Source organism: Simochromis diagramma, unplaced genomic scaffold (genome assembly GCF_900408965.1).
Source record: "Simochromis diagramma unplaced genomic scaffold, fSimDia1.1 OVJJ01000816.1, whole genome shotgun sequence".
Classification (NCBI taxonomy): domain Eukaryota; kingdom Metazoa; phylum Chordata; class Actinopteri; order Cichliformes; family Cichlidae; genus Simochromis; species Simochromis diagramma.
This window is the reverse complement of record NW_024386908.1, coordinates 8,785,281-8,800,829: the sequence shown is the minus strand read 5'-3', so window position 1 is coordinate 8,800,829 and position 15,549 is coordinate 8,785,281. Positions and strand designations below refer to the sequence as shown.

Here is a 15,549-nt window from a genome sequence, read left to right as displayed (position 1 = left end):
TACGTTGAGCCCACTTGTCTTTGTGCTCCTTTCTTGCGCAGGAGCACTTAGATGCATAAACAGAAGGAGCATTGCAAACCCTGAGTCAAAGATACATCCCATAATGCACCGGGACACATATTCAGTGTTGAATGTTTGGGGTCTTTCAACATCATGTAACCTCACTCAGCCAAGCCAGCCAGGGTTGATCAAGTCCTGGCTTGTGTTCCAGCAGCACTGGCCCACAGACCATTCCCCCTGATTCAAAGCCATCTGGAAGCCCTCCATGGCAGACTCGATTGCTTTCCTTTTTGTAGCCCTTGAGATCCCAAGTAGCTCATAGACCTTGCACAGAGGCTTACAAGAAAAGCCTCTGCACACCACTTCGATAGGCTCACACCATGCCTTCCAGATTCTCCTTCAATACAGGGAGAAGCCTCCTGTTATTAGTGGGCTGATACCCCTTAAACCACAGCCAGTCACTGGCATCACATCATAATTGGACAATCCCTATGTGGTTGAGATTTCACAGTATCCATAGTAGTCTGCAGTGAACATTTCTTGAGAATAAACAAAATATTATTTCAATTTTGCATTAGTATTGTTAACTATTAATTATCTATTAGTAAATGTTCAGATAAGATGTCCCATGCTTTTTTAGAGGGCACAATACCACCTGGACCCAAACCCAGACTTAAACCTTTAGTTTGTGGATCCCTGTTTTGAAGACTTTAGATTACATTTTAGCCATCTTGGGTTTTTTTGGAGGAAGAGACATGCCTACCTGGAAGACAGTGAAGTGTTAAATTATCAGTTAACATCAGTAAACATCAATATGGATGCATTAGTGCTGAGGAACATTCAAATAAAATAGTGGAGTTTCACTCTCAAAAGTACAAAGTACAGAAGGACTGTTAGTGCAGTTAACTACACAGCATGCCGTAATGTTTGACCAATAGGTGCATGCTTCTCGAGGCACCAGCACTATAACCACAGTCAGGAGGTACAGTTCAATGATTTGAATTACCTTAAGTCATGCTCAGATGCCAGCATGATGATGAAAACCAATTCTTTCAAACTCCTTGCACCAGAAGTAATGAGGCATTTTTCTGTTGTTTATGTATGGCCTGTAAACTCATATCTTCTTGTAATTTTGTATCACATGTGCATTGCCTTTTTTTCTAATGGTTTGACCTATTTTTCCACCTAGCTTGAGTTAGTCAAATCGATCTCTCCCTAGGGTAACTTTGGTGTAGTTCAACTTTTTCCAGCTGGGTACATAGAGGTGTATTCAAAGTAGCCTCCCCAACACTGCTAAGACTGTAGATGGCATTAGTTGCCTCCATACACGTGTGTGTCCTCGTTCACGTACACAGGACGTCCCAAACAAGGACACTTTCATAGAAAAATTGCTTCAGAATGCTAAGTTTGCACCATGCTGCCATTTTAACATATTTACTTATGTTTTTCCTGCATTGCCTTAACCAAGATCTTGCAGGATAATTTTAGAAAGTGCACACTGCTTCTTTTTGTTTACAGCTTGTATATAAAAAGAAAGTCGGTAGTGCTCTCTAAAATGCCTCCCATTGCATTCCCAGTAAAGGGCTCCCAGAAACAATTCATACCTTAACTCCTCATTATGAGTGTCATGCCTGCAGCTCTAAGTAGATTTAAAACACCACATGGTCCTTCAAGGGTTTTTGAGGGAGAACACTATTCACCCTGGTCCATGTGGTGTGTGTATCACTTTTACCTTGACAAGTAACATGACTCATTTTTCATCCAATTTAAATGCTTGCGTGCAAATCACAACAGAAATCTGCTTGGATGCTATAAATAAAATACATTCCATTAAAAGTATTCCAGTTCCGCGCACTGAAGTCTTTTAGCTCCCATTCAGTGTTTTGCACGGTATTGTAAGTGATTCACAACAAGTCAAGTCGAGTCAAGTCAGTCTTATCTATCTAATCCACTATCACATATCGCATTTGCCTTAAGGTGGTTTAGAATGTGTACAAAATTCAGCCCTCTTTTGTAATTCTATTATGAATTTGGAAAGGGAAGTAAATACCTCTAAAATACTCTGGGGAGGAGCACAGATCCCACTTTAAGTAAAGAAAGCAACACCTTCATACAGCATTGTTTACAGTCAAGCTAAACTGCTACATGAAGAGCTAAAGCAGCACAAAGCTCTGGGATTACTGAAGCAAAATGAAACACATGAGCTTAAGCGCTAACTGCTCTTTAGTTCCCATTTGCACATTCAGTAGTTAAAAACCTCCTTGTTGGAGGTTTGTACTCAAGAACCTTCTCCATAAAGTGCCATTTTATCTTTACAGTGAAACACTATTTTTGAGAGAGATTACACATTTAGCTGCTGGTCAAAAACCCACTGTAGGTCTCTGTAAACCATGGCAGTAAGTAAAGATTTTAGCCCATAAGTGGAACTATTTTGTCTCCACAGCAGGTATTATTTTAAGCAAGAACTGGGTTAAAGTCAGCGTGCTCTCTAGCTGGCACAGTCCAAAGACTCTCTGTTTCTAGGAACCGAAGAATGAAAAGGTTTGGCTGAGTAATGAGATGTCTCGTGTAAACAGTGGTTTCTAGGAACGATTACGGAATTTTAAAAAAACTCGTGGGCACAACAGTTGGCTTTTAACCTCTCATTTACGGATTAACTTGGAATCTATTACTTAAATGGGCCAACAAACTTCACATAAGTCAAGTAGCCCATTTCAGGCTGTTCAATAATTACTATTCATCTCCAAATCCCTTAAAGACGACAGATGTTTAATTCTGGAAAACCACAAAAGCAAAAATAATTCCTCGGACAGTGTCAGCTGAGATTAGTACAGTTCCTGGAAGCTGAAAGCAGCGAACTAAAAAAGAAGTGAAAGGGAAGATATTTCTGCTTTTAACCGCACTGACACATATCTAAAATTTGAGAGGAAAAGCTCTGTAGCAAAGATATATTGCATAATAATTCTAGTAAGCTGCTTATCTTTAATGCTGACACAACCATTCAGTGGTTGTATTGTCCTTTTATTTTAATTAAATGTCATCTGATTTATCTCTGGTGTTAGTTTCAGTTTCAAGCATGTTAGTGTGGCGACTGCTCCTAAAGGACATCTTTGTTTACAATGTCAGGCTATTTTTCGTTTCATGATGTGCCAAATGTTTGCAGTTGGTGAAAGGTCAGGACTGCAGACAGTCACTTTCTCCTATGAAGCCATGCTGCTGTAACAGATGCAGTTACATTAGCATTATCTTGCTGAAATATGCAAGGTTTTCCCTAAAAAGGAGAGCCTGGATGGGAGCGTATGTTGCTCTAAAACCTGTATCTACCTTTCAGCACTCATTTTGCCTTTCCAGTGCAAGATGCTAATTCCATATGGTTTTGAACTGAAGGCGGGTCTCTCTCATCTTTAGTCTTGAAGAGCGTTCCAATTTGCCTCAGTTGATTTTATTGAGCTTTGGCCCACAGACATTTCTGGATGATGTTCATGTACGGCCTCCTTTGTGCATGATAGCGCTTTGTAGATAGCGCGGTAAACTGTGTTGACATACAGTGATTACTCAAAGTGCTGTGATTTTGATCAAAGAATCATCCCTGTTTTCGATGTAGTGCTACCTGAGGACTGAAGATCACGGCTATGCAATATATATTTTTTGCCTTTGAGCACAGAGATTTGGCCACATTTGATGATATTAGGTACTGTAGATGCTTGGTTCAAACTCTTTTCATTATTTTACACTTAAAAATGTTCATCTTGTTCCACAAATTACAGAAAGGTTTTTGCAGACTTGTGAACTAACTTCTATCTTTACTTCTGAGAAACCTGGATGCCTTTTTATATCCAATCATGTTACTAACCTGTAACCAATTAATCTAATTAGTTCAAAAGGTTCCTACAGCTCTTTCTTTTTAGTAGCACTTACTTACCAGCCTTTTATTGTCTCGTCTCAACCTTTTTTTTTTAGACCTGTTGTTCAAAATGATTGAAAATTTTCCATGAAATAGTAAAATATCTCAGTTTTTTTGTATTGCTACATTGTTTCTGAATTTGCTGTGTGCTATGTTCTCTCACTTCACACAATGAAACTCTTCCCTTCTGAGATTTTTGAGGATTTGTGTTTAGAGCAGTTTATTTAGTTATTTTTGACCTTGAATGTTAATGTCTTTAAAAAAGAGAGAAGAAAACACTTGCTTTGTTGAGTTAAATACGTATGAGTGAGAAAGAAAGAGAAGTAAAATAACAACAGATCATAAGTTTGTGCCGTTGCTGTATTTGTTTATGGAGGGTGATTTTTGGTGCCTTTTTCAGTTCCTGTATTTCTCAGTCAAGCTCTAACAGAGGCCATTAAATTATGTACTATAATAAACCTGTTTTTTTACATTATAAAAGTTTTGTTGTTCTAGTCCTAAATGGTCGCCAGCTAGTGTATCTTTGGATCTGAACAGATACTAATGGGTAACATATCGAGAGTAATCTGTAAGCCAGCTGGGCTAAATTTAAAGTCAGAATTTTTCAGTGTAAGTTTTTCTTGACTAGAGTTTAAAATGGGCTGGGACTGTCACATTTTGAATGATTCTTTTATTTACAGTATGTTTTAGGTACTATATAGATGGATTTAGATTTAGCACAGATTAGAAAGCTGGCCTGTTTATTTGTTGGATATTTATCTGGCAACAGTATTTTAATATGTCTGGGCTATTGGATGGAGTCACACCTAAATTTACACAAAAGTCTTTAATATTTAAATGATCATAAAAATTGTAGCTGCCTGTAAAAAAACAACAACCCCAAAACAAATTCTAACCAATAAAAAGGCTGGAGAATGATTAACAGTGAGCTAAGACGTAAGTTGCACCTTTGGGTGATAATCTCTTTAGGGTTGTCATTAGACTTGTCATTTGTTGTAACGTAAAGCCGCTTTTAAAGCTTCACAGTTAACCAACAAAAAAAAAATCACTGTCAATGTCAATAAATGACTCATTTTTATTCATTTAAATGAATAAAAATGCGATTTTAAGTCAACTACGGTCAATCACCTGTTAGCTAACATAGCAGCTAGCTGGCTAAACTTAGCTTATTTTTTGCTAACATTGTCACCAGCAAGGTATTACCTCATGTCACATAATTATTAACTATGTGGAGTTTGTAATGTAATTTTTGTTGTATTTCTTTACTGACGTCACTAATTAGTAGACTCACTTTATCATTTTGTCAAGTCATTATAAGTCGTTGTTTATGCTTCTTACTTTAAGTGTTGTAGGTGGGGAGAGGAGGTGAATTATGTAAAGGGACTCTGATGGTATGTGGTAAAATAGGCTGAATGGAAATCAATACACAGGCTGTTAGAGGCAACCAAAACAGTTGTGGAAAGCCTAATATTTCTTAAGTGGTATGAAAAATGTTACAAAGTTAACCTTGAGAGTAGCAAAGCATTTCACTCATCAATAGTAGTCTGCAGCCAAGCAGATAGTTTTGGTATAACGTGTCCAGTTTTTGAGATAACTGCATGTTGAAATTATATGGCCTGTGTCCACATAATATAGTATGGAGCATAGTTTCACAGAGCCTGGGCTCCTTGAATTTAAAAAGCTGCAAACTCCCAACAATGAAGCCTCAGTGCTTTAATGGGAGCACACCTGACCTCAGTTAATTTGACAGAAATACAGCAATGTGTTTGTTGTGCAAACAGGCACAAATAGACACACAAAATATGTATTTGTTTTCGAGCCTTTTAGAATTTTTTAATAGATTAAAGGAGAGAATACTGGCAAAAAAAAAAAGACAGTGGGAAACTGAAAGAGTGCAAAGCGAGAGTCAGGCACAGGGAGAGAGACCAGGGTAGGCTGAATAAGCTGTTTGTTTGTACCTCTGTTGTCCACCCTGGGCTTGCCTTGTGCCTGGCGTCCAGGGTGATTTCCCTTCACAACGACCACTGCCGCTCTTGCATTAGTATTTTCACTGCTGTGAGGGTAGCATTCAAGGGTGTACTGTGTTTAGTTGCTTGCTCCTCAACGGGCCTCATTATGCAGGGAATGGGAAAGACCGAGAGAGGAGAGCAGGGCCGAGACATCGACCTGACATCGCTGAGATCCACCATGCCAGCCAGTGGGCCCCTTCAGGTTAGTATACTTAAAAAGGCAGAAAAACTTATAAATAACTATAGATGAATTGCTTATTTTATTAAGCAAAAGCATTGCCTTCCTATCTGCCTTCCTTTTATTTCACCCTCTTCCTTAGTTCCTATTTCCCTCACTCTTTAATCTGACTTTTTTCTTAGTCCTGAGAGTTTGTTACTCTGAATCATTGCTTCTATCTTGGCTTTACCACAAAGCTGTGGTATGTTCTGCCTGTGTGAGAGCTGAGGATCAAAAGGCTGCCCTGTGGTTCTCTTGGTTAGGTTAAGTGCCTGTACTCGATCCCAAGACTAAGACACAACTACAGCATCCATCAAATATCAATTAGGGCCTGGGTGCAAAGGTTAATAATACCTTTTAAAGTAGCTGTGGGTCAAAGAAACAGGTATGCACGAATATAGAGATAGAAAAGGGGTCGTAGTATAATTTGAGTTTTTAGAGGTTGCATTTATTTTTTGATATTCCCATACTTTACATACGAATTTAAGGTACATTTAGTTTATTCATAAATATTTTGGATTTTATTCAAAAAAGATTGAAGCTTCTTTTTTTCAAATAATCATCTGCCTCAATTTCACAGAAGTTATAGATATTTACATAACTGTTCCTGGTGTCTTCTGCTGGTCTGTAATAGAAGTAACAGGGTTCCTCCACATCAACCAGCAGAGCTATCAGTTACTGGAACAGTATTTTTAGCTGTGAACAAAGTGGGATTACTTAAGACAAGCTGTGTGTGTTTGTGTGCGTGAGTGTGTGTGAGACAGTGATAGATGTGGAAGACAGGGTATTCGCTCAGTTCATCAGCATATGTAAATGTCCATATTACATATAAATTTATTGTATATACATCATTTTGGTATGTAAATGATGTGTGTAAAATTCTCAATGAGATAAGCAGAATTCTGGATCTTAAATAAAGTGCTGTTTGCTTCTTTTTGTACATACATTTTTGCAAATGCATGCTTTTTCAACGCAGACAGTAAATGTCCTTTTCGGTGACCCCCTACTGTTATCACATTAGCAATAACTTTATTCTATCTCATAGGTTATCTGCCTGCTAACCACATCCACATGTAGCATGAATGCTTGTACTGTTTATTCATAAAACTGAGATTCATAACACACTCTTTGACTTTTCACCAGTTCTGTTTTGATAAGTCGTAATCTGATAACAGTTAAACAGAGAACAATGTTACAGTTTATTGAAATGGTATTCAGCATATCTGTAGCACGGGTTATGAATATGAATGAATGTGAATATATTAGCAGCAACTAATAAGACAGGAAGGCTTGAAGAGAGAGAAGAAAAAGACTTGTTTGGATAAGCTGAGAACCTGTACAGTACCATTTGGCCACGTTCTGCCACTAGTGACTCCAGTGATAATAACATCACTATAATATATGTATATCTGCAGATGTCAAGTCCTCCCCGGAACTATTCATTTGAACCATAGTGGCATAATTATATGATGACAGACACAAGGAGGGAAATGTGGGACCTTAAGTAAAGCAGAAACAAGTTTACCAAAGCATGCATGCACATGAATGCGTGTTTAAGGAAGCGTGTGTTTAAGAACTCACTCTTTCAGCACAATATGCATCCCGTATGTTATGCCAGCTCAAACTTGTGGTCTGTGTGTATATGACTAATGCTATTATGCATGTCATATGTATCTGTTGTGTTGTGCCAACAGCCAGTTTAAAATCAAAACACTTGCATCAAGGTACTTTATACTTTACAGTATTCTAGTAAATACCCCAACAATCAGATTAAATTTTCTGTGCAAGCACTTTGTGACTGTGGGAAAGAAAAGCTCTCTTTTAACAGGGGAAAATAACCAGCGAAACCAGGCTCAGCGAGTTGCAGTCATCAGCAGCGACAAGAGCAAAAAATTGCATCATTGAATTGAATAATGAAAAATGTTGGCAAATAAGGGTTGTCAGATATACACACAGTGCTTTTAGTGTTTACGGAGCAAACATCTGACCATCATCTGAATTTGTCTCAAGACACACTCAGAATATCTTTGTCATGTGATTAAAAAAATAGTTATAAATTGAGCTTGATATAGGCAGTAGGTGGTCATCCATGTAGTCACCTGTCCAGGCTTTACCTCACCTCCTGCTCAGTGTCATCTAGAATAATAATAATAATGTATACTTTATTGATCCCCATGGGGAAATTACTTGTTTTTCTCTGCATATGACCCATTCACTCAGTGAAGCAGTGGGCAGCCACTAAGCAAGCGCCCGGGGAGCAGTGAGTAGGGACGGTACCTTGCTCAGGGTAGCCGTTCAGTGGATTCGAACCCCCGACCTTCCAATCATGGAGCAACTACTCTACCTACTGACCTATCCCTGCTCCTAGAATAGGCTCCAGGCCTCCATAATGTTATCCACAATAAGGTAGTAGAGCTGAGGAATTGCTGGGATCTTTTTGGTTGAGATTTAGATTCATATATGCTACTGTGGAATAAAACAGGACTGTTGATACAGAATTATTACCCAGAAGGATTTCTTGGTCTTTGAGTTCATGACATCGTCACAATATCCTGATATAATGCAGTAGCATAGCTTCAGAGTGAGAGCTTCCCCAAAGAGAAGCATATTATTTTCTGAAATTAGATCTATGAGGCTTTCATTCAGTGTCTCTGTGAGCCTGTCATGATGAATCTATTTCCATGGTGTGAAAGCTTTACACCTCTAAGTCACTCTCTATGTATAGAGCACAGCAAGAGGGTGTGGAGCGCCAATACAGAATTAGGAGGAATCACACGGCCTCTCCAAGCTTGGCACTCATGTTTCAAAGAAAGAGAATGACCACACTGTTCGAGGAGGATGGTCACAGTATGTTTAGTGATTAGAAAAAACCCCTCTTATTTTTAGTGTTTGATTGTGAACAAGCTCTTAAGATTACTTGGAGAAATCAATAAAGTGAAAATAACCTTAAAGCAGACATTAAAGACTAGAATTTGGTGTAAACACTTAAAATGTTGCTGTTCTTCCAACACCATGGATCTCCTTGGTTACCAACATTGCTAAATTTTACACTTATAGATTAAACCTTCCATGCTTTTTCAAGGATTTCTAGCTTATTCAGTGGTGACATTCAGCTTCCATAGTGTTGTTACAGACATAGAAATGGCATCAATATCTTAGTGTGAGGACATAATGCAAAAAGTGAAAATTGAAACACAGGCATAAGAATTATTTCACAGAAGTGTAAAATCATGTGAGCAAGCCTGAGCTGGCCATCAACTGACTTTGGTAGATGTCAGGAAAGAAAGGCCACTTCAGAGCAAGTCTTGCACGCCAATCACAGAAAATAGTAGTGATATACATATTAGTTTACCAAAGATTAAATATAATAAGGGAGGTCTGCATGTGTCTTATACAGTACTATGAAAAATTCTTGAGTCACCCTAGTAGGTGCGACAGTTTATTAAAACGTGCAAACGTACATAAAATACATTATCTAAGGCAAAAACAGGTTTTACAACTAGCTTGAAAGTCAATATTTGGTATGATCACCTTTATTCTTCAACTCAGCCTTGCCTCTTCTAGGCAAGCTTCCTTTGATTTCTTGAAGTAGTCTTCAGAAGTAATTCTCCAGACTTCTTGAACATCTTTCAAAGGTCTTTTTTGGACGTTGGCTTCCTTTTGTTCCATTCTCTGCCGAGATGATCTGACACTGCTTACACAATGTCGAGGTCCAGGCTCAACATTATTCACATGGCTGATAGCATTCCCTTGTGTGTTCTTCTGTCCAGGTGCGACTTTACTGCCCTGGCAGTGTGCTTGGGGTCATTATCATGCTGAAAAAAGAACATCCTGCCAATCAGACACTTTCAGATACTTTCCATGATATTGCGTGGTGAATCGAATTCTGACCATATTCTTCTGCATTCAGTCCAGGTTTTGTAACTTGGCATACCTCAGCTTTTTCTCCCTGTTTCTTTTCCTTAAGAAGGGCCTCTTGGCAACCACCCTTCCACTGAGACCTTTTCTGAGGCTGTGGTGAACAGTAGATGAATCATCTGAAGGGTCAGATGCATCTCTCAAGTCCTGTGTCAGGTCTTTGCTGGATTTTTTCCCCCTATTTCTTAAGGACATGACTTTCAGATACGGTTCATCTGCTGTAGGTAGTTTTTTAGGCCTGTCACCTCTTCTTTTGTCCTCCACTTGACTAGTTTGCTTAAGTCCTAGACAATAACTCTTTGGGAAAACTCCTTGTTGGCTCATAAATACTGTTTTACACCTGTCAGACTGTGTTATCTTGAGATTTTTAGATTCAACTAAAGAAAAAAAATTGTGACAGGCTATCAACAGAGTTCCTGAAGATAAAGTTCTTTGTTAGATAAGTTGCTTCATTAGGTTGTCTGTTACACTGGTTCAGTAAACACAAAATCATTCATCTGACAATGATCAGGTCCAAGAACTGGACTGAAAATGCGTGGAAAAGCAGCAAATATATATATAAAAAAGATGAGAGCTATTGCTCAAGACCACATTAAAAATTCCAGGAAAGTCTGGCTTCTTCAAAACAAAATATGCAGAGTGTACATTACTGTAGTGTCTATATAACAAGGACTATATCACAAAACTTTGTTTTTGATGCATGTTTATGCTTTGTCTTTCTTGTTTCTTGAGCTATGCATCACATCAGTTCAATTTTATTTATATAGTGCCAAATCACAACAACAACTTAGTGGGGAGATCTACATTTATTTGCACAAGTGTCTTCCTTATGGGCTCAAAAAGCAAGAACCCATCATAGTTGGGTTAAAGCTAGGTTAAATACTACGAGTACACAGTTGATTAGAAATGTAAATCAGTATAATGGCCTCTAAAGTTATGGAAACACAAGTCTGGGTGCATGTCTGTGATTGTGCCTGTAACCACCTCTTGGCCCCTACATGGCAAATGCTACATTCTGAGTGTAGGTGTGAAGTATGAGAGTGCATGCATGTCTCTGTAATTCTAGGAACCGTCATCTGACGCCCGGCCGAGCCTCATCTTTAACTGAAATGGAATGACTGTTGTTGTTTAATGACTCGTGTTGTATAATAGGTGTAACCAAACTGTGGGTCACATTCTTTTCCATTGTATATGTGTGCAAGTAGAAAGAGTTGTGTAATTTACCAGATATGTACAATAGAGTGTGAGTAGCTTGTAATTATATGGTACAGCACAGAATATGTGACAACTTTGTCCAAAGCGACTTGTTTTTATAAAGCTTATTACATGGTGCATCAGCAACGATTTGTCAGTTGCAATAGGGTAGATAACAGATAGAAGATAACAGATTAGGAAATTTTTTTAGCAAGACAATTTTTATAAACCACATTTTTTGAAGTTTAAATGGCATTGTCAGAGATGAAGGTTAGTCTATGAATGAACTATACCACCAGTTTCAGAGATGGCACGCAATCATTGTTTTTGTCGTCACAACCTTGAATATCCAGGCCTCTCTTATCTCTTGCTACTTATTGTCAGAGACCTTTTCTGGGAGACATAAAAAAAATCAAAATTTAGTTATAAAACTGTAGAATTAAATGTGAACGTGAAAGCGTTTGTTAATCACAGACATCTAACCAAAAACCCAATTTAAAAACTCTCTTTAAAATAAGGGAACTAGAGGTGAAAAATTCTAATGTCTGGGTTCAAACATGGCCGTTTTGGTAGTTTGCTGGTTTGGGTGTGAGACTATGCAATGCTCAGAACATTTTTAAAATAAGATCTCAGATTTTACAGATCTTACTTAGCATGATAATTGTTAAAGTTCATGACCAAACAATTAGAAAAAACTGAACAAGTGTGGCTTGTTTTAAAGGGTTACCAGGGGAATGCCTCTCCTCTCTTAAAAAGACAGGACTTTGCAAAGCTGCATCTGAGCAAATCACAAGACCTCAGTTACAGTATTCTTGGCCATAATGCACAGCATTACAAACACAGCATATCAGCAGAAACAACTCTTACCACCTGTCAGCATGGTGTGATGATTTGAGGGGTGATGATTTGAGCTTGTTTTGTAGCCACAGGACCTGGGCTCCTTGCAGTCATTGAGTCAACCATGTGAGGACATTTGTTCAGCTGCTAAAGCAGTCAAATGATATCCTACAATAACAGGGAAAAATAACTCATTGTTTATTTACTTTACCAGAACAAGATCAAACCCAGTACAAAAAGAGACTCCTGTAGAAGCCAATGGTTTATTCAGTGTTTTCATGCAGGACCATTTCCAAAATTGCTTCTGTTACAAGGATATATTCCGTCTCCAAGGTCAAAGAAAAAACTTGCGGCTAAGCAGAGCTTCCAGTACTGTTTGTTTATCTGTCAGCACGATTGTGCAACAACTATTAAGCCAAATTTTTATTAAATTTGGCAGAAATGGAACTTGGACAAAGAGAGAACTAATTAAATTCTGATGCAGATCTAGATTGCATTTGTATGTTCTTCTGTGTGGAGTTTGTATGTTCTCCCAGTGCTTGTGTGGGTTCTCTCTGGGTACTCCTGCTTCCCACAGTCCAAAGGCATTCTTGTTAACTGGTTATTCTAAATTAGCTGCAGGTGTGAATGTGGATGTGAATTGTTGTTGACGTGTCCAGGGTTACCCCTCTTCTTGAAATATGACAGCTGGGAAAGACTCCAGCCGCTCCCCCTCCTGCATGGACCAGAATTGGAGAAGTGGTTAAGAAGATGGATGGATGGATGGATTGACCTTGATAGAGGATATGAAGAAATGCAACAGACCAATTTTATATTTCACTGTAGTTTAACAGTAATAATAGTACACACTGAATCCTTGGTTATGGGTTTCAAACTAGTGTCGGAAAATCATAAAATATATTAATCTAATTGGTCTTCAGTTCCTCAGATACCAGGTGTACTAGAAAATGCTGGTGTTTGCTCTTGTCACATTTGGCTGAGACTAGATTAGCAGCATGGCCTGGACACAAAACAGTGAAGCAGCTGTATTATGCAAATGTCTTACATAGTTGGTAGCCTTCAGGGGTAACTAAACATGTAATCACTCGTATTGTATAAGCCCCGATTCCAATAAGTTGAGACATTGTGAAAATATAAAGAAAAAAGAATGCAATGATTTGCAGCTCTCATAGACCAATGCTTTAGTTTACACAGCAAGCCAACCCGATTTACTTTAGTTAAGACAAAGACTGTTATTAAGACACTTAAAATACAAAAAGTATACTTTAAGCTTGAGTAAATTTTAACCACTTTTTATTACAGTCCTAGTACTTCTACTTTGGAAGCCAAACCCTCTTTGTGTCTCACCAATTTCTCATATGCAGGAAAAAGTGATGCAAATAAGCTGTTTATAAAATGGCATTGCAAACGGTTCAGCAGCCGTGTTTTCTGTTCGTGAGAGTAATACCTTTGACGTTGACATTAGCCTTTGTGACTTTGCTATATAAAACACTATAAGAAAGAGAAACAACCTGAAAGCAGGATATGGGCCCATTATCTGCATATCTGCTTTGATCGTCTACCACTGAAAATATTATTTGAATTAGAAAATACATCATACTTGTCCTTGTCTGTGTGATTTACCACCATCCTTTTCTGTCTTTCCCTCATCTTTTTCTTCCATTTTTCCTTGTTACCCTATTCCTCCTTTCATTTCTCTCTATTCTTGTTCTTCCTCTCTTCTCTGTCCAGGGGGGATACTGTGTTTTCTTTTCATTTTGCAGGGGAAATGACAGCTAACTCAGTTTGAATCTAAAACAGTTCTAAAAGGAGCCATGCCCAATTTTTGTGTGTGAGCGTGCATGTGTGCATGAGTTCGTGTGTGTGTGTGTGTGAGAAAAGGTTCTCTCAAAAGCGTTAAAGAGAGTATGTGTACAAAAAAAAGGGCAAGATGAGTGATACCAGATGAAACTTTAGATCCTACCGCATATAAACAATTAAATTATCACACAAGGACCAGTTGGTCTGTCTCCTGTTTTGTTCTATTCCCTAAACCCACAATTATAGTGTCACACTGAAAAAAGGCAGATGTACGGCACAAGTGTTCTCATGACACACACAAGTCCACCGTTTTACTTCCACTTCAGTGGGATTTAAAGTCTTTGTATATTAGGACTCGTCTGTTTTGACATATTTCATGAAGACATTGTTTGTCAAAGTAACCAACAAGCATCTTTAAAAATTTGAGCAGATTTTTACATGAGAAATAAATCATTAATAGGAGCTTTAAGGCCAAGAGTTTCGTGACAGACTTTTGTTCTTCATCCACTTGTTCCAGTCATAGTTGCCAAGAAAAAGCAGGAACCCCCCCCCAATGCCGAGGGTTCCCTGCAGGGACAGTAACTCACAACACTTAAGTCATGCATGCACACACAGAGATGAACATAAATCAGAGATGAACACCAGGCTTATAAATCCATACGCCAGTCTTCTCACAGGCTCTGTGTACACACCCTTCTCATAAAAACATTTTCGAGGAATTATGTATTGCTTCTCTGCAGCATTTACAACTATATTCAATTATATTTGAACTGCCTGCAGCCTGCACGATGTGTGCTGTGCTCAAATTGTTGCCACATAAATATAGAGATACCTACATATGCACAGATCTGTGAAAAAGCATTAACGTAAAAATAGGCATAAAAACAACATATGCAATACTTAAGAGGCTGCATGTGGTAGGGATTGTGATGAACAAAGCCTTTGTGTTTATTGATGCACAGTGAACCAGAACCTTTCATCTAACTCTCGCAGAAGATTGCGAATAAACATATTTCCCCAAAAGGCTGAGCTATTTCTTTAAGAGAGGGAAGTGATAGAAAACACATGAGAAAGCAAGAAGTAGGACCGAAGGGCGATGCAGCTTGGCATGTAGAGAAAAAGAAAAAGTAATTCGGGCCATGCAAACACACATAGAGAATCTGATTTCATCTTTGTTGATGAAATGCATGGCTGTGTGCCGGGCTGCTGGCCAGGGCGGCGCATGTGTCTGCGTGAGCATGTGTGTGTTTATGTTAATTGAGGGTTGAAGTAGAGGTAAATACAGACCTCTCTTTATCTGTGTTTTCCTTTCCTCCAGCATGAGTAGTAGGTCACTGGACTGGACAAAGTTTGTGTGGGAAAAACACCCAGCCCTGAATGTTTCTGGTCAAGCTTGTATGGCTGCCAGTTTGTTTGTGTTCATACGTGCTACTGTCAGAGGTGTGTGCAGAGTTAAGAGTCCCAGTGAGATAGGGTTCTTTGTCTGCACTTATTTGAATCAAAACAATGGAAAAATACAACTCTAAAGTGACTCTTAATAAACATTTCAATCGAGGATAGATCAGACGTTTAATAACTCTATACTTCACCTCCTCCTCTTCAGCTATATTAGGGTTTAGTTGTCTTCTAACCCACCTTTTAGATTATAAATCCTGCAACTTTATTGTTAT

The 15,549-nt window shown here is 38.4% G+C and overlaps 1 protein-coding gene across 1 annotated transcript in view; it reads left to right on the top strand.

Moving 5' to 3' along the window:
• The first annotated feature begins 5,832 nt into the window (after nucleotides 1-5,832).
• LOC120736066 (ninjurin-2-like) overlaps nucleotides 5,833-15,549 on the top strand; it is a 36,421-nt gene continuing 26,704 nt past the window's right edge. Inside the window, exon 1 of the mRNA XM_040036015.1 lies at nucleotides 5,833-6,115. Within this exon, the coding sequence (XP_039891949.1) occupies nucleotides 6,020-6,115 (96 nt within the window). The 5' untranslated portion in view covers nucleotides 5,833-6,019. The remainder of the gene's footprint in view (nucleotides 6,116-15,549) is intronic.